The 19,886-nt window shown below is 46.3% G+C and overlaps 1 protein-coding gene across 1 annotated transcript; it reads left to right on the top strand.

Moving 5' to 3' along the window:
- Positions 1–521: 521 nt before the first annotated feature.
- On the top strand, positions 522–3,572 carry LOC140065262 (protein BTG4-like). The gene is made up of 5 exons (XM_072112860.1): positions 522–666; positions 1,781–1,990; positions 2,175–2,309; positions 3,013–3,211; positions 3,423–3,572. The coding sequence occupies exons 2-5, from the start codon at positions 1,788–1,790 to the stop codon at positions 3,570–3,572; spliced, it is 687 nt and encodes a 228-aa protein (XP_071968961.1). The 5' UTR covers positions 522–666; positions 1,781–1,787.
- The last annotated feature ends 16,314 nt before the right edge of the window (positions 3,573–19,886 follow it).

Below are 19,886 nucleotides of genomic sequence, written 5' to 3'. Positions count from 1 at the left end.
AGATAGATAGATAGATAGGAGATAGATAGGAGATAGATAGATAGGAGATAGATAGATAGGAGATAGATAGATAGGAGATAGATAGGAGATAGATAGATAGATAGGAGATAGATATGGAGAGAGAGATGGATATAGAGAGAGATGGATATAGAGAGAGATGGATATAGAGAGAGAGAGAGAGAGATGGATATATAATAGATAGAAGAGCGACACATGAGATACATTGTATCCGCTGGAGGCCTGGACCTATTACTCCTATTTCCGTGGTTTATTACAGGTGGATCATGTCCTGGATTGCGGCCGCTGGTCCTGTAGCTTCTTCTCTCTGGGTTTTGGTAGATATGAGGTAGATAGATGATAGATATGAGATAGATAGGAGATGGATATTATATAGATATAGGATAATACAGTAGATATCAGACAGGTGAGTCTCCAGTCATGGGAGGGGGGGGGGGGGGCAGGGGTTGTAGGGACACCTGTATGATGGGATGTTGTGGGTGGGGTCTGTAGTCAGTGAAAAGACATGTGATATGTAAATGAGATGACACAGTGTAGGCCCCGCCCTCTGCCCCCTGCCCTGATATAAGCCGGCTCCTGCCTCCCTCCTCCCTCACTCCTGGTGAAGACCCTGCACAGCGCACACCTACCTCCACCATCACCTGTAAGGTAAGTGACCCCCAGGCACCTCAGGTCTCACTGCAGACCATGGAAGGTTCTCTACATGGTTTATTTATTTCTTCTATTTTACTTTCTTTCTTGGAGGTTTTAATCTTTCAGTTATTTGTCTTGCATCACGGATCTATCTGTCTCATATCTATCTCTCTATCTCTCCATACATCTTATATGTAAGGGCAGCACCAGATTTATCTTTATTTCTATTCTAGTTTCTTAGACAGATGAATGTTGTTCATTTATTTTAATCTCAGTTTTGGTGCTGCTCTAGTATCGGGGTTTGGCTCTCGCTCTAGTATCGGGGTTTGGGCTCTCGCTCTACTATCGGGGTTGGGCCCTCGCTCTACTTTCGGGGTTGGGCCCTCGCTCTACTTTCGGGGTTTGGCTCTCGCTCTACTTTCGGGGTTTGGCTCTCGCTCTAGTATCGGGGTTTGGCTCTCGCTCTAGTATCGGGGTTTGGCTCTCGCTCTAGTATCGGGGTTTGGCTCTCGCTCTAGTATCGGGGTTTGGCTCTCGCTCTAGTATCGGGGTTTGGCTCTCGCTCTAGTATCGGGGTTTGGCTCTCGCTCTAGTATCGGGGTTTGGCTCTCGCTCTAGTATCGGGGTTTGGCTCTCGCTCTAGTATCGGGGTTGGGCTCTCGCTCTAGTATCGGGGTTTGGGCTCTCGCTCTAGTATCGGGGTTTGGGCTCTCGCTCTAGTATCGGGGTTTGGGCTCTCGCTCTAGTATCGGGGTTTGGGCTCTCACTCTCTGGGTGAATAATCCAATATATATATATCTTGTCACTTCCATCCACCAATTATCTATGGAGAAAGTTCTGGAACATTGTGTCTGCACATGGAAGTATTTTCTGGATTGCTGGGAGCGCTGACTCCTCCATTTGTATATATGTAAGGTCCAAGCCAGGACTTGTGGCCCCCAACCTTGCAAGGTTCACCCTGAGCTTTTTTGTATAGAGGAGCTCGGGGTCTTTCCTGTATCTGGTCCTGTTGCCGCTGTTCTTCTTCCCATATCTTATCCATCTTTCTAACTACCCTCCACCCCCATATCTTACAGAGATTTATATATTTTTCTCTTACTAAAATGTATGTTCTTGTTTTCCCCTGTAGATAGAAAATGGCCAAATATTCATTTATCCCCCTGGAGATGAGAGAGGAGCTGTTGGCCGGGGTGAGATATATGAGAACTTTGGCTAACAGATTCCGTAAATTGGACCCGGTGAAGGTCGAGAAATTTGGGGAACATCTGCTGGAAATAGTTTCAAAAAAATTCACAGGTCATTGGTTTCCGGAGGAGCCAATGAAGGATCGGGCCTACAGGTAACTTACTGCTCTGTATTATATGTGGTAAAATAATTGCAATATCCATCATCATCTTCAAAAATTCCTGGATTGGTTACTTGATAAAATTTTATACATAAACCCATCATGGATCATCATCTCTAGACAACCCCATGGATGTCCAGCAGGAACTTTTCTAACGTGTAATATTTGCCTATTTCAGATGTATCAGGGTCATCAGGAATGACCGGGAGGAGACCATCCTGGAGGCCTGCGTCCACAGTGGCCTTGACTACCAGGACCTGGACCTACCCAAGGAGATGACCATGTGGATCGATCCCTATGAAGTCTCCTGCCGGTGAGTAGTCCCTCTTTCTATAACACTCAGTAGGGTTGGAGGTATTTGGTTTCCAGTACTCGGGCCGTGTCCTCTAGTAGCCAGTACCCAGTAAAAAAAAAAAAAACTAAGTACTCGCCATCCAGTGCTCCTCTTCTATCATCAGCAGTAGCGTGACCCAGCTCCGTGTGAGGTCATAGTGTGCGCGTTGGCAGAGCGCACAAATCTGGGTCCCGCTACTGCTACAGATTGAAGAGGAGCTGAGATGGAGTTTATATTATGTGCTGGGGCAATGTACTGACTACCTATATACTGCAGGGGGGAGAGTGAGCTGCTGTATACCGGGCAGTGTGACCGGGACTTGGCCTTGGTGCTATGTTTCTGTATGAAGCTCGGTTCGAGTACTGTACTTATGTATTGGACTGAATACTGGTGCTGTATTTATAATAAGCTTTGTTCTGGTGAGGTATATATGTATATCACCATTATAATAATTCTTGATGGGCACAATATTATAATTTGGAAGACTCTGCACATTTTTATTAAAAGGGGGGCTCTAAATGTTTTAATTTGGGGGGAGCAATGTCTAAGTTAACTGGGACAGTTTATGCTAAAAATGATGGCCTATTGCACAACTTTTTGAGATTTTAACTGTACAAAGTATTACCTAGAAACTGTCCTGCCAGGACTAATGACCGTGTCTTGCATATCTTTCTATGAACAGATTGCATGAGTATAGCCGTCCGTACACGGTGGCCACCTTCGACCCAAGAAAGCCTCGTCATCCATTAGAAGAGGGGCAGGTGGCAGCTGGTTTCGGTCCAGCCACTCGCTCTACGCCCCCACTAGAGGATGACGGGTCTACACCGGGACAATGGAGCCAGAATGTGGAGGAAATATGGGAGAACCCTGTACCATTACAGGTGAGGAATGATTTACTTGCCCTCCTCTACACAGTCTGACAGTGGCGGGCACAGGGTGATGATGGTCAGGAGAGTGGGGTGCTGACACGCCGGAGGGTGTGGTGCAAGACTCTTGGGGTGGGGGTTTGGCTCTAGGCCCATGCAGGCTGATGACATGCTGGTGTGCAGAGTTATAAGTTCCTATAATTATGATTTTTTTTTTTCTCTTCAGGCCCCCCGACCTGTCTTCAGGACTGCGTCGCCCCTCTGGATCCCCGGATGGAGGGCCCCACAGTTTTTTCGGAATTCCCCTGAAGTCCTTCAGCAAGGATTCTGGGTACAGGCCATGTGGGTTCCAAATCCTCATTGCCGAATAAGATAGTGGGGTCCCGGGGGGGGGGGGGGGGGGATGTGTGTGTATAGAGAGAGATAATTGTATCTGTAAATTTTTATATTGTAATAAAAATCTGGAAATAAATCTGCTGCTATGTCTTTAATGAAGGTAAGAGAGACCACACCCACTTGTATACTTACACCTGCTACCAGGAACAAGTGACCATGGGTCCTAAAACCCAGAACTAAATAATTCTGAGGGGAAAGAAGTAAAAATAGATGGAGTCTACATATATATGTAATGTACAAGATGTGTGTTTTATAGTGTAAACATGAGATGATTATGGAAGATTCAGATGTTATCAGTAGAGATGAGCGAACATACTCGCCCGAGCTTGATGCTGGTTGGAGCATTAGCGTACTCGAAACTGCTCGTTGCTCGGACAAGTATTTCGCCAGCTTGAGAAAATGGCATCTCCCGCCGTTTTGCTTTTTGGCGGCCAGAAACAGAGCCAATCACAAGCCAGGAGACTCTGCACTCCACCCAGCATGACATGGTACCCTTACACGTAGATAGCAGTGGTTGGCTGGCCAGATCAGGTGACCCTGGAATAGACTAGCCCCTGCCCGCGCTGCTCGGATCATTCTCTGTCTGGATGCCGCTAGGGAGAGAGCTGCTGCTGGTCAGGGAAAGCGTTAGGCTGTTCTATTAGAATAGTGTTAGGCAGGGCCGGTTCTAGAGAAAGTGGGGCCCTGGGCAAAACTAAAAGTGGGGCCCCAAAATAAAACTATTTTATGACCAGTCACAGTCAGTAAGAGGCTCCTTTAGTATGGTAAGAACAACCTGTAATATGGGAGAATTTTATAGGAGATAGATAAATGATAGGGAGATTTATGGGCAGCACGGTGGCTCAGTGGTGAGCACTACAGCCTTGCTGCGCTGGTCAACATCTGCAAAGATTTTGTATGTTCTCTCTGTGTCTGCGTGGGTTTCCTCCGGGTCCTCCGGTTTCTTCCCACACTCCAAAAAATTACTGGTAGGTTGATTAGACTGTGATGCCCATTGGGGAGAGGGACCGATATTTTCTGAAAGCAGACACTTGCCCCATTTTCAAAATTGCATCAAAGATTTTATAGACATAGGCGCCTTCATGCAATTTTGATTCAAATTGAAACATTTTATTAAAAATACTTAAAATTTGACTTTGATGGCAAAAAATTTGATCCAAACATGGACATTTGTAGAGTTCACAAACGTGCCCTATTGATATGTTCACATGAATAAATCCACATAATATCACTAACACTGTAATAACTAGAGATCTGCTTTTCAGCTAGACATTTTTACACAGTCACAACCTGCAAAATATATCAATAAAACAGAATAAAAAGTAAAGGCGCCATAAAACCTATAGAATTTTGAAAGCAGACAACCAGGTGATGCATTTGGCAATTAACATTCAAAATTTCCTCTAAAATATGTACAAATCCAGATACTTATATAAAGAAAATCTACTTTCCTAAAACAGTAAGATGTGAGGAGATCATACAGACCCCACACCAATATATTCACCAAAATATGCAGCAAATGGAACTGCAGAAAATTCACACAGATGTATCATTGTCTGTTCCTTAGACAATGGTAACCCAAATAAATAACTATATATCCATAAACCAAGCTAATGAGATAATAAAGTCACGTTTAGATGTCGCCATTGTATTATCCGCACAATAACAGAACCCTCCGCGCTTCATAAGAATGAGAGTGAGAACGTCATAACATGGGTGTAAGTAATGGAGGATGATGGGAAATAAAAACTTTATTCCAGGACATGTGTGTGTGTTTGCTGTTACATATAACTTTATGGACATGTTCTGGTCGCGGTGTAGTCACATTAGGCGAAGAGGATTGAATGTTCATCGTATCAGTCAATTTTCCCAACAAAAAATAACTATCACAAAATAAAAGAGAATAAGAGAGAAAGGGCCACATGTATCACTTTTGTGCGCCTAAGTGTAGTAGTTGCGCCTAAATTCTGCCGCACTGTTTTGCCAGAATTATCACAAGCTACAACCATCTGTGATAAGGTAATTTCCTGCCTCTTATTAATCACTTTACTTTAACACAGTTTAGGCGAAATTTTGGCGCAGTTTAGGCGCAATGTTAGATTCAGGCACTTACATGTGATCCTGCTACAAGCTCCTCTCTGCTTCTCCCACAGCCCAGAATGAAGATAACACTCACAGCAGCACCCAGGTGTGTGACACCCAGCACCCAGTAACCTCCTCAGCAGCACCCAGGTGTGTGACACCCAGCACCCAGTAACCTCCTCAGCAGCACCCAGGTGTGTGACACCCAGCACCCAGTGACCTCCTCAGCAGCACCCAGGTGTGTGACACCCTGCACCCAGTGACCTCCTCAGCAGCACCCAGGTGTGTGACACCCAGCACCCAGTGACCTCCTCAGCAGTGGCTTCTCCTGGAGGGGATCCCCCAGTGCTGGTCTCCTGCTGCACCCCTGTAATTCTGCACAGTATCCCCCTCAGATACACTGGTGATACTGTGCAGAATTACATGGGGGACACTTGTCAGTACTATGTGCAACATTCTGTAACAGTTCTCTTCTCTTGCTGTGAGCTCAGGATTCTGCAGAATGTTTTGTAAATAGAAGGTGATGAACTGTAAATAGAGTCTGCAGCTCCTGTCTGTAATGTATCTAATGTCTGTATTATATGTTCTAGTGCAGTGGTGGCGAACCTATGGCACGGGTGCCAGAGGTGGTACTCGGAGCCCTTTCTGTGGGCACCCAGGCCATCACTAGAGAGGACTCCAGGTAGTCCCAGACAGCCCAGGACTTGCTGTGCATAGAGCTATTTTAAAGTGACAGAGCTACCTGGGACTACTGGAGGAGTGGGAAGGTGTGGACAGATCTGGATTATCATAGTAGCTCCTGCTCCGGCCCTGACAATTCTTCCTGCGATTATGAATGAAAGATGTGACGGAGCAGGGAGTATAAATCACAAATAAAATTTCTGTGTTGGCACTTTGCGATAAATAAGTGGGTCTTGGTTGTAGGTTGGGCACTCCGTCTCTAAAAGGTTTGCCATCACTGTTCTAGTGTCTGCAGAGTATCTCATGTCTGTATTATATGTTCTAGTGCAGTGATGGCAAACCTTTTAGCCACGGAGTGCCCAAACTTTAACCAAAACCCACATATTTTTCGGAAAGTGCCAATGCGACAATTTAAGCAGTAACTTATTACCCCTGCTCTTTCACGGGTTTAAATTATATAGGCACCTGAGGACACCAATACAGTAGAAAGAAAGAGAAGAAGTTTGGATTATCATTGTAGCTTTCTTCTGGGGTCCTGGGCTGCCTGGGACTGCAAGAGGCCTTGAGTCCTGTCTGGCCAACTCTACCCTGGGGTAATGGCAAGGGTGCCCATAGAAAGGGCTCTGAGTGCCACCTCTGGCACCCGTGCCATAGGTTCGCCACCACTGTTCTAGTGTCTGCAGAGTATCTCATGTCTGTATGATCTGTTCTAGTGTCTGCAGAGTATCTCATGTCTGTATGATCTGTTCTAGTGTCTGCAGTGTCTGGCTGAGCTTTGCTGCTAGAAATGAGCTCTTCTGCAAAGGGGCTCAGTGCTTTCTTCTCAGTTAACGCCAGCTTCGGGCTGGAGTGTTTTTGCGCCCGATTTTGCGCCTAAATGAAAAGTCGCAAGTGATGAATATCATTAGGCACAGCAAAACATCTGGATTGCTAGGATAAATGAGGGAAAGCTGGTTATTTTTGCTGCGCAGCTAGTTTGGCATTTAGTCGCAAAAATGGCACAAAAACGGTGCGCCTGAATGAATAGGCGCAAAAACAACAGAAAAAAATGATTGATACATGTGGCCCAAAGTGTGTTCTTAGATTTGCATAGAGAAGGGTTAAAAACATGAATATTAGTTGATATTATCCATTCTCAAAATGTAGTAACATATAAAGTGAATATTTCCATTATCTGTGAGGTGCAGCAGCTCCTGTGTGCAGCAAATGCTCCCTGCAGCCTGATGGCTAAGAATCTGGATTGCGGGGGGGGGGGGGGGGTTAAGAGGGCTGTATCTCTGGTTCTGTGACTCATAGAACCTCACTTCTTTTTTCCTATGAAAGAAGAGAGTCTCCTCTTCTATATGAATCTAAATCTGTGTTTCTAAAATGTAGGAAAACGGAGATATTTATATATAAATATGTCACCTGATATTCTCACTTTAAACCTGAATATCTCTGGATCCATAGCACCTAGAAACAAAATTCAAGATTCATTTGAAAGAGATTCTCCCCTTTCTCCCTGGGGGCCCTGGGCAATTGCCACCTTTGCCTACCCATAGCGCCGGCCCTGGTGTTAGGCAGGAGTGATTGTACAAGAACCCAACAGCCCTTCTTAGGCCTACAATAGCGTTATATTTTCCTTTTTTTTGGTTTGCTTGTGGCTGGGCTTGCTGGCATTAGTAGTGCAGCTAGTGCCATATTGTGAGGAATTTGCAGGGAGACTTGTGTTTAGCTCTTAGTGACACGCATGTCCACCTCAAACACCGAAGTGGGACAATTTATTAGGGGTTTGATTAGAATTAGGCACAGTCTGCTGATTTATTTATTTTTTTACGTTTATTTCTCTTATAACTCAAAGTCATCTGGCACAGCACAAAATCCAGTTGTGTGCTGTCAGTGTAGGTTAGAAACTAGCCATAGCAATAGGATAGCATCGTTTTGTTTAAAAAAAAAAATTTGATGTTTACACTTTAATTTTGAAAATGTTTAACCCGAGGGCTAGGGGTAGAGGACGAGGGCGTGGACGTGGGCGTCCAACTACTGCAGGGGTCAGAGGCCGTGGTCCTGGGTGGGGTGAGACACCACCTGCTGATGAGGGAGCAGGGGAACGCCGCAGAGCTACACTCCATAGGTTCATCATGTCTCAAGTTACTGGGTAGAGCACCGTTGAGGCCAGAACAGTGCGAAGAAGTGATGTCGTGGATTGCGGACAATGCTTCTAGCCATTTGTCCACCAGTCAGTCTTCCACGCAGTCCACCCATGTCACCGAAATCAGCACTCCTCCAGCTCCTCCACCTCAGCCTCCTTCCCCCCAGTCTGCCCCCTCCCAGCAAAATTTGGCATTTGAACCGGCATACTCTGAGGAACTGTTTTCTGGACCCTTCCCACAGTCACAAACCACTTGTCCGGTTGCTGCTGAGCAATTTTCCGATGCCCAGGTTTTCCACCAGTCGCAGTCTGTGGGTGATGATGACATTATTGACGTAGTGGAAGAAGTGTGTAAAGAGGTGTCAGACGATGAGGAGACACGGTTGTCAGACAGTGGTGAAGTTGTTGTCAGGGCAGGAAGTCCGAGGGGGGAGCAGACTGAGGGATCGGAGGATGATGAGGTGACAGACCCAAGCTGGGTTGAGAGGCCGGGTGAACACAGTGCTTCTGAGACGGAGGCGAGTCCTATAGCAGAACAGGTTGGAAGAGGCAGTGGTGGGGCCAGACGGAGAGGCAGGGCCAGTGCTGGTGCATCAGCGCCAAATGTTGCCCATAGTCAAGCTCCCGTGGCGAGGGCTAGATTTTCAGAAGTCTGGAGGTTCTTTAAAGAAACACCGGATGACCGACGGACTGTGGTGTGCAACCTTTGCCAAACCAGGATCAGCAGGGGTTCCACCACTATTAGCTTAACTACCACCAGTATGCGCAGGCATCTAAATGCTAAACACCCCACTCAATGGCACCAAGCCCGTTCACCTCCGGCCGGGCACACCACTGCTCCTTCCCCTGTGTCATCTGCTAGTCAGCCCCCTGCCCAGGACCACGGCCCAAACACCTCCCGTGCGAAAACCCCATCTTCGCCTCCACTATCCTCCACAGCATCCACCAGCGTTCAGCTCTCCATACCCCAGACGCTGGAGCGCAAAAGGAAGTATAGCGCAACCCACCCACACGCCCAAGCCCTCAACGTCCACATCTCCAAGTTGCTTAGCCTTGAGATGCTGCCCTATAGGCTGGTAGAGACCGAGGCCTTTCAAAACCTCATGACGGCGGCCGCCCCTCGGTATTCGGTCCCCAGCCGCCACTACTTTTTCCGATGTGCCGTCCCAGCCCTGCACAAGCACGTGTCAGAGAACATCATCCGTGCCCTGACCAACGCAGTTTCTGACAAGGTCCACCTGACCACGGACACGTGGACGAGTACTGCCGGGCAGGGCCACCATATATCGCTGACGGCACATTGGGTTAACTTGGTGGAGGCTGGGACCGAGTCTGACCCTGGGGCTGCTCATATACTGCCGACGCCGAGGATTGCGGGGCCTACCTCGGTCCAGGTCTCAAAGGCCTACTATGCCTCCTCCTCCTCCACCTCCTCCTCCTCTGAATTACCATCCGTGGGCATGGTGCCATCAGTCGGTAGCTCTAGGCACAGCAGCAGTGCCGTCGCTAAGCGACAGCAGGCGGTGCTCAAACTGCTGAGCCTAGGCGATAAAAGGCACACAGCCCAAGAGCTATTACAGGGCATCACAGCGCAGACCGATCTGTGGCTGGCACCGCTGAACCTGAAGCCAGGCATGGTTGTGTGTGACAACGGCCGTAACCTGGTGGCGGCTCTGCAACTCGGCAGACTGACACATGTGCCATGCCTGACCCATGTGTTAAATCTCATAGTTCAGCGTTTCCTCAAGACATACCCCAATCTGTCTGATTTGCTCACGAAGGTGCGCCGCATCTGTGCGCATTTCAGGAAGTCCAGCACAGATGCTGCCACTCTCAGGGCAGCGCAGCGCCGCCTCCAACTGCCCGCTCACCGACTGTTGTGCGACGTGCCCACGAGGTGGAATTCAACATTAACCATGTTATCCAGAGTTTACCAGCAGCGCAGAGCGATTGTAGACTGCCAGATGTCAACTTCCACCAGAACTGGTAGTCAGGTCAGTCAGCTTCCTCAAGTCTACAATGAGGAGTGGACGTGGATGTCTGATATCTGTCAGGTGCTGAGTAACTTCGAGGAGTCAACACAGATGGTCAGTGGCGATGCCGCCATCATCAGCCTCACCATCCCGCTGCTTGGCCTGTTGAAAAACTCTCTGATCAGCATGAAGTCGGAAGCTTTGCGCTCGTCACAAGAGACTGGGGAAGAAGATTCCTTTGTTGATAGCCAAAGCACCCTTAGGTCTGTTTCTCAGCGCATATCGGAGGAGGTGGAGGAGGATGAGGAGGAAGAGGAGGAGAATGTTGGCGAGACACAAGAGGGGACCATTGTTGAGTCCTTCACTGTTCAGCGTGTATGGGCAGAAGAAGAAGAGTTGGAGGAGTTGGAGGAGGAGGAAATGGGCAGTCAGGCCAGTGAGGGGAGTGAATTCTTACGCGTTGGTACTCTGGCGCATATGGCAGATTTCATGCTAGGCTGCCTATCCCGTGACCCTCGCGTTCAAAGAATTTATTCCAGCACCGATTACTGGGTGTTCACTCTCCTGGACCCACGGTACAAGCAAAATCTTTCCACTCTCATCCCTGGAGAGGAAAGGAGTGTGAGAATGCATGAATACCAGCAGGCCCTGGTGCACAAGCTGAAACAGTATTTCCCTTCTGACAGCGCTAGCGGCAGAGGGCGTACTTCTGCGGGACAAGTAGCGAGGGAGAGTAGGCGAGCTTTACAAGGCCTTTGCCAGCTTTATGTCACCCCAGCAAGACACTGTCACCTGTCCCCAGTCTCGGCAGAGTAGGGCTGATCTTTACAGAAAGATGGTGAGGGAGTACGTAGCTGACCATACCATCGTCCTAAATGATCACACAGCTCCCTACAACTACTGGGTTTCAAAGCTGGACATGTGGCACGAACTGGCGCTGTACACCTTGGAGGTTCTTGCCTGGCCTGCCGCTAGCGTGTTGTCTGAGCGGGTTTTCAGTGCAGCTGGTGGCATCATCACCGATAAGCGTACACCCCTGTCGACTGACAGCGCTGACAGGCTGACGCTTATCAAGATGAATAAAGCCTGGATTTCTCCGGATTTTCATTCTCCACCAGGTGACAGAAGCTCAACCTGAATAATGTATGCACTCCTCCTCCTCATTGTTCTCCTTCTCCTCCTCTTTGTACACTAAAGCAGAGGAAACTGGCTATTTTTTGCCAGGGCCAACTGGCTCTAGCTATAGTACTCTATGTATTTAATTTTTCTGGAGGGCCACCTACCCGGTCCTCTGTTTTAAGCAATTTTTGGGAGTGCCACATACAGGCACTCAATCTATTTAATTTTTCTGGAGGACCACCTACCTGCTCCTCTGGTTTGAAAACTTTTTTGGACTGCCACATACAGGCACTATCCAAATTAAATTGTCTCCATAGCAGCCTCCACATGTCGTCTTTTAGCTGGCTCCACCGTTGTCTCCATTGCTACCTCCACACGTCATCGCCATAGCTGCCTCCAAAAGTCGTCCATATAGCTGCCTCCATACATGGTCTACTTATCAAACGAACTGTGTCAGGCAGAATTTTGGGTTGTTTTCATGGATTCCACATCAAACTTGTTAACTTTGTCGCCACCCTGCTGTGTAATCCACAAAATATACTGGCAAACTTTTATCATTTACCGATATTATTTCAGCGCTTCTTGCGCATCTGTTTACATTCCCCTCACCCGCCATATCCCAAACTTATAAGAGCGCTACTACACTTGATCTTATACAAAAGGTTCTTAGAAGTGCTGTTTGGGGAGTAGCCGAGAGACAGGGGCTTGGATTTGCGAAAGCTCGCCTGGCAGCGGAGCGCCAGCTCCATCTCAAGATCCAACTAACATAGTTTTAACTGCAGCACCTTTAATCTACTACCAGTTCACTGCCTCCATACATGGTCTCCTTATCAAACGAGCTGTGTCAGGCAGAATTTTGGGTTGTTTTCATGGATTCCACATCAAACTTGTTAACTTTGTCACCACCCTGCTGTGTAATCCACAAAATATACTGGCAAACTTTTATCATTTACCGATATTATTTCAGCGCTTCTTGCGCATCTGTTTACATTCCCCTCACCCGCCATATCCTAAACTTATAAGAACGCTACTACACTTGATCTCATACAAAAGGTTCTTAGAAGTGCTGTTTGGGGAGTAGCCGAGAGACAGGGGCTTGGATAGGCGAAAGCTCACCTGGCAGCGGAGCGCCAGCTCCATCCCAAGATCCAACTAACATAGTTTTAACTGCAGCACCTTTAATCTACTACTAGTTCACTGCCTCCATACATGGTCTCCTTATCAAACGAGCTGTGTCAGGCAGAATTTTCAGGTGTTTCACCAGATACATAGTGGAACGCGGCCCATCTGTCGCCGCCATGTTGTAGACCTGAAGTTGCAATCATAGCAGCGCAATATGGATGCCCCATACTGTCGCTCTTAACCATGGAACCATTTCCGTAAAAACAATTAAAAATAGAACCACTATGCTATTCCATTATTCCTAGGTGAAATATTCAAACGACTTGGCCTGATTTGAAAATTATAATTTTTTCAAAGTAAACGCTTCTGGCCCCCAGGCCCATTTTGGGTGGGGAGGAGCCGAGAGACAGGGGCTTGGACAGGCGAAAGCTCGTCTGGCAGTGGACCGCCAGCTCCATCCCAAGATTAGGCAGCCTCAGAGGCATCCATGCATGCTGCCCCTGCTGTTCCTCCACGATCCTCCACAGCGTCCATCAATGTCTCATTTCAACTCTCTATACCCCAGACGCTGGAGCACGAGAGGATATGCAGCACATCATCCCCTTATCAAACGAGCTGTGTCAGGCAGAATTTTCAGGTGTTTCACCAGATACATAGTGGAACTCGGCCCATCTGTCGCCGCCATGCTGGAGACCTGAAGTTGCAATCATAGCAGCGCAATATGAATGCCCCATACTGTCGCTCTTAATCATGGAAGTCGTCTCCATGGCTGCCTCCACATGTCGTCCCCTTACCAAAAGAGCTGTGTCAGGCTCATTTTTCGGGTGTTTCACCAGATACGTTATGGAACTTGGTCACTATGTCGCCACCATGCTGTGTTATCGACTAAATATACCGTCAAACTTTTGTTCACATAGGAAATCATTGCAGCGCTTCTTGCTCACCTCCTTTGGTTCCTCTCTGCCACCCATTGGTTTGAAGCCTGAGTCCATTTAGGGTATGTCGCCATGAGACTCTCTAGCCTGCCACTGCTGCCGCTGCCTCTGCATGCCGTCCCCTATAGTGTCAGGGTCAATTATTGGATGTTTTAGATGCTATCTAGCCTCATTCTGTCACTCTGTCATGGCCATGCTGTTGCCCATAATTTTGGCATAATGGTGCGATTAAGCAGCCTCAGAGGCATCCATGCATGCTGCCCCTGCTGTTTCCTGTCCATTTCCGTGGTGTTTCCATCATTTTCTGAGATTTCCGGGTGTTTGGCCAAGCTTCCCTGTGCAGACCCTTGGTCCCCTTGAAAAATGCACTCCAGCATTGGGAAAAGTTCGTCTCGAATAACGAGTACTCGAGCATTTTAGTGCTCGCTCATCTCTAGTTATCAGGAAAATTAATCCAAATAAAAGTTGTATTAAAAAAAAAATCCATAATTTAGATGAGATCTGGAGGCGCTGAGGGCATCCAATCCATAATATATTAAAGATCAAAAAAGTGTTTTTGGTAACAGATATTTACAATGCAGGACAGATGGATTTAGACGCTCTATTGTACCTACATCTATTAAAGGGGGTTTCACACGAAAGAAAATTCTGACATTTCAATCCACTAGTGATGTTATCACAATAAAGATAATTTTAACCCCTTACTTTTTAACGCCTATCACTCCCTAGGCTGCTCAGTGCAAAATCCCAGGGTGTGGGCAGGGCCTCTAAGCAGACACATTATGATCCATCTAGTTCTGTGGGGTGACAAATGTGGCTACATTATCAGAGTATTATCAGGTGTATATACACTTCCATCTGGCTTTTGACACTGTACTAACACACTGACACTTAGAAAGAGGCTAACAGACTTTTACACTGTGAGCTCTGCTACATATCACAGATATATGCCTGCCTCCCCCTTCCCCTGGATCACTTATCTCCTTGTAGTTTGCAGCCTCTTCTTCCTCCTAGGAGATTGTGAGCTGAGAGAATCAGTGTGAGCTCCGTGCAGGGGGCAGGGCTACATGCACACAGCAGAGAGACAAACTCTAAGATGGCGAACACCCAGCCCCAAGTCAGAAGTTACAGGGTCGTGTCTATGGGAAACTGGTATTGTGTACACCAGGATTGATAGACAGGTCAGTCTATCTGTGAAATGCTGGATTTTTTGTAAATAACAGTAACTTAGAGAATGTGTTATTTTGTTATCCTGAGAACACATAAGAAACTTGTCTTTGTAAGAGGAATACCCCTTTAATCGGGTGAATTTAATGTCCAGTAAGGAAGTGAATGTGTATATATTATTAATTATTAAAAGTCCCCTTTTTTTAAGTGATATACTCCTTCAAAATATGAGAAGGGTCTAATCTCCCCCTCAGACAAAAATTGTGATACATATTTAACCCCTAACCTTTTCCAAAACCCAGAATCCGGGATACTAAATAACTCTTTTATCTGATAATTTTCCCATAACTGTGTTTTTTCCCCAAAAAACGTGAATATTCAACATTTTCTTTACCTCTATCCAACATTTAAATAGTAACTTAGGTAATTCCTTCTCCTTCTGCCACTCTCTAACATCTCCACTACTGAATCCTTTGAAAACGGTGCATCCCTTAACACCCCCAAAATTGCCGGATTACCTTCCCATTTTACTAATCTACTAATTTGTGATGCAATAAAGTAACCCTTAAAGACTGGGACTCCCAATCCCCCTTCCTCCAGGGGGCGATATAGGTGACATATCTTCATGCAAACTTTTTTCCGTCCCCATATAAGGTCATTCAGCATTGCCTCGATGACCTTAAACATTGACTCCTCTATCCAGACTGGACTAGCTGCAAGAACAAATAAGATTTGTGGGAGGAGCGTCGTCTTGATAAGACCGATTTTATCTGCTCATGATAACGGTAACCTATCCCAGCAGTGCATTCTTTCTCTTTATAGCCTTCAATAGTGGCAACAAATTCATTTCCACAAACCTATCCAATTCTTTGGCCACTTGTATACCTAAATATCTGAAACTCTCGTCACAGATAGAGATCTCATAGTCTGCTAGTTCCCTTTTAACCTTCGAGTCCAAAGGGAGCAATTGCGACTTTGCCCAATTTATTTGAAGTCCTGACCATCCCCTGTATTCTTCTATCACCTCTATTACTCTAGGTACTGCCGAGACGCTATCTATAAACACAGCTGATCCTCCTTACCCCCGCACCCCCCTCCCATTATTCGCTGGTCGTCCCTTAGTAAAATTGCTAGTGGTTCAATATATAAAGCGTATAATAACGGAGATAGGGGGCACCCCTGCCTTGTCCCTCTAGATAATGTGAAAGGTTCAGAGCGGACCCCATTTATCCCCACCCTTGCAACCGGGGCAGTGTATAGTGCCTGTACCCAACCTATAAAGGCCGGCCCAAACCCGAATTGACTCAGAACTTCCCAAAGGAAGCTCCACTCCACCCTGTCAAACGCCTTTACCACGTCTAAAGACAGGATGGAGCGGAGCCCCCCCCCTCACCCATCTCTAACAGTCGGTGTATACAATTATTTAGTTTCCTTCCAGGGATAAACCCGTGTTCCTCGTGTATGATGGAGGCGATTACCCTCTGCAGCCTATTGGCTAGTAATCTCGCTATGATCTTTACGTCCGTGTTTAGAAGTGAAATGGGCCGATATGAACCCATTTCTAACTTATCCTTATCTTTTTTTGAAATCAAAACGATATCCGCCTCCATCATAGATCCGGGCAATCTACCAGTGATTTTAGATTCATTCAGAACCTCCAATAATAAGGGCAAGAGCTCTTCTCCGTATTTCCTATACAGGGCAAACGGAAATCCGCCTGTCCCCGGAGAGGAATCTTTTGTGCATCCTATTGCTGTCTCTCTCAATTCCCTCGATTGTTATTGGGGCGTCTGGCATTGGTATCTGTCCCTCGTCTAACTTGGGAAATTTAATTTTCCCCAGAAAATCTTCAGCGGACCGTCTTGTTGGTTCTAAGCTAGATTTATAGAGTTTCCTCATAGAAGATTTTAACCGGTTAAGGACCGGGCCCTTTCCCGTTTTTTCATTTCCATTTTTCACTCCCCAACTTCAAAAATCTATAACTTTATTATTTTTACAAAGCTATGTGACGGCTCGTTTTTTGCGAAACAAATTGCACTTCATAGTGATCGCATTGAATATTCCATGCCATGTACTGGGAAGCGGGCAAAAAATTCCAAATGCAGTGAAAATGGTGAAAAAACGCATTTGTGTCGTATTCTTGTGGGATTGGATATTACGGCTTTCACTTCACGCCACAAATGATGCATCTAATTTATTCTTTGGGTCAATACGATTACAGGGATACCAAATTTGTATGGGTTTTATAATGTTTTCATACATTTACAAAAATTAAAACCTCATGTACAAAATTATTTTTTTTTTATTTTGCCGTCTTCTTGTGCTTATAACTTTTCCATACTTCGTTGTATGGAGTTGAGGGTGGTGTCATCTTTTGCGACTTTTGATGATGTTTTCAATGATATTATTTTTAGGACTGTACGACCTTTTGATCACTTTTTATAGAATTTTTAAATTTTTTTTTAAATGGCAAAAAAGTTCCAGTTTTGACTTTGGACACGATTTTCCGTTACGGGGTTAAACGCAGTGAAAAACCGTTATCATATTTTGATAGATCGGGCATTTTCGGACGCGGCGATACCTGATGTGTTTATGATTTTTACTGTTTATTTATATTTATATCAGTTCTAGGGAAAGGGAAAGCTTTGCAGGCGGCGATCAGCAAGAAAACACCCGCGATCGGTCCCGGCACCGATCGCGGGTGTTACCGGTAAGCCTTTGCTGCAATATGCAGCAGAGACTTACCGGCTATGGAGAGGGCTCGGCCCATGAACCCTCTCCATGCATCGGAACGCGACCGCGGCCGTGAATACACAGCGGGCGGTCGCAAACCGGTTAAATTGTGCCCTTACCCGATGTGGTTCTTTTTCTATTGCCCCCTGGGCACTTCTGATAGCCGCAATATAGCCATTGTTTCTGGAGGCACACACCATCTGGGCTAAGATTTTCCCGCTTTCCCCCCTTCCGAGAAGAACTTTTGACCACGGAAGAACATTTTATGTTGGGCCTTAGTTGTCACAAACTCCGCATATTCGTTTTTAGCCTCCTCTAACCGCCTCTTATTAACATTGTCCAACCGATCTCCCAATTCCTGTTCAGCTGATTTGTATTGTTTATACAACTACTCCTCCTGTTGGCTATATTTACGTCTAGTTTCCCCTATCTCCTTCTTAAATATCCCCCTCAAATAAGCTTTGGGCGTATCCCATACTTCTGATTGGCCTGTTGTTCTTATATTTCCCTTCCAGAACTCGGCCAGCAGCCTTTTTACATCCGGATTATCTCCTAGAATAGAAAGACAATGTGAATTTAATCTAAAATTAAGATTCTTAGTTTCCACTTCGCCCATAGTTACCACCACCGGACCGTGATCAGAAATTACGATTGGTTCATACCTTATTCTGCTGATGCTAGAAACTAAGGAGGGGCTTACCAAGCAGTGATCTATCCTAGATAGCATATTATGGGGCAGATTTACTTACCCGGTCCATTCGCCATGCAGGGGCCGTTCTGTGCACTGGATTCGGGTCCGGCCGGGATTCATCAAGGTAGTTCCTCCGCCATCCACCAGGTGGCGCTGCTGCGCTGAAAAGCATCTGAACGTGCTGGTGTTCACCGACCCGGACCAAGTGAAGGTAAGCGCATCCCAAGCGACACATTTCTTTTTTTAAATGTCGCAGTTTTTCCGAATCCATCGGGTTTTTGCTTCGACCACGCCCCCCGATTTTCGTTGTGTGCATGCCAGCGCCGATGCGCCACAATCCGATCGCGTGCGCCAAAATCCCGGGGCAATACAGGGGAAATTGGCGCAAATCGGAAATATTCGGGTAACACATTGGGAAAACGCGAATCGGGCCCTTAGTAAATGACCCCCTATGTGTGTTATTATGTCAAACACTTTTTTAGCTCCGTGTTTAGATCGCCAAACATCCATTAAATTGAATTCCTCACAGAAAAGGGCGAGTTTAGAGACTGCAGTTCTTGGGCGATTATCCCGCTTCCCTTTCAGGTTAACACGGTCCAAACCCTCATCAAAGGTTGCATTAAGATCCCCCATTATGATCAATTGGAAATCCTCCTTCCCCTTCCTAAACTTCAAACACCTCTAGCGAAAAAGGGGGGGGGGGAATATACACACAGACCAGTAGAATTTTGTTACCGTATAGAGATCCACCCAAAAACACACATCTCCCCTCCCTATCAATTTGTTTACTCAAAATCTGAAAATCAATTTTCGAATGAACCAATATTGAAACCCCTCTCGTATAGATGCTACCAAACCAATGGAATTCTTTCCCCCCCCCCCCCCCCCCCCGTTTCTTCCTAACCCTGTTTCTGAGATCTGGCGTCAGATGGGTTTCTCTTAGGCATACAATGGCTCTAACTTTTCAGTTCAATTCAACCACTTTTTCAAATTCCCTGTTTCTCCAACCAATCAGAAGCCTCTTCTGATCTATCGAAGAACCAAGTTTTATCCTGATGAGTCTGGAAGGAAAAAGCAACGAGTGCTGTATCTTATCTTCCATGAACTGCTTTTTCACGCCCAGAAAGCTAATTCTAGCCTTTTGAGTTTCTTTACAAAAATCAGGGAATATAAAAACCTTTTGACCATTAATGAGAGTTGGTTCACGCCGTCTGCTGAGCCGCAGGATACAATCCCTGTCCCTGGAGTTAAACAATCTAATCAGAACCGCTCTAGGTCTAGTTCCCTATATCGGTTTCTTAAACGGTACCCGATGGGCCCTTTCTATCCCGAAGAAGGGGGAAAGCTCTTCTGATCCAAATGTTCCTGTCAAGCATTTTTGGATTTCCTCGCCACCCTCCCCCCCCCCCCCCCTGGATATCCTACAATCCTAAGATTGTTTCTTCTAGACCTATTCTCTAGGTTATTCAAAGATTTGTTATCACTTTTCAATCCCAGAATATCTTGTTTACCTCCCTTCACATCAGCTACTACCTTGGTTAAGCTCCTCTCTAATCGATTGTATAATCTCTCTTACTCCTCCCATTTGTGTATTTAGCGACTCCATAGAGACTTTAGTCTCTTTTACGGCTTCCAAAATTTTCCGCTAGGATAGAACCAT

Source organism: Engystomops pustulosus, chromosome 6, assembly GCF_040894005.1.
Source record: "Engystomops pustulosus chromosome 6, aEngPut4.maternal, whole genome shotgun sequence".
Classification (NCBI taxonomy): Eukaryota; Metazoa; Chordata; class Amphibia; order Anura; family Leptodactylidae; genus Engystomops; species Engystomops pustulosus.
This window is presented reverse-complemented; position numbering and strand designations above follow the sequence as displayed.

Excerpts from the sequence above, each read along its gene's own strand:
- LOC140065262 (XM_072112860.1), top strand. The coding sequence starts at position 1,788 with ATGGCCAAATATTCATTTATCCCCCTGGAGATGAGAGAGGAGCTGTTG. Across the intron at positions 1,991-2,174 it reads ATGAAGGATCGGGCCTACAG|ATGTATCAGGGTCATCAGGA; the intron begins GTAACTTACTGC and ends TGCCTATTTCAG. Across the intron at positions 2,310-3,012 it reads CCCTATGAAGTCTCCTGCCG|ATTGCATGAGTATAGCCGTC; the intron begins GTGAGTAGTCCC and ends TTCTATGAACAG.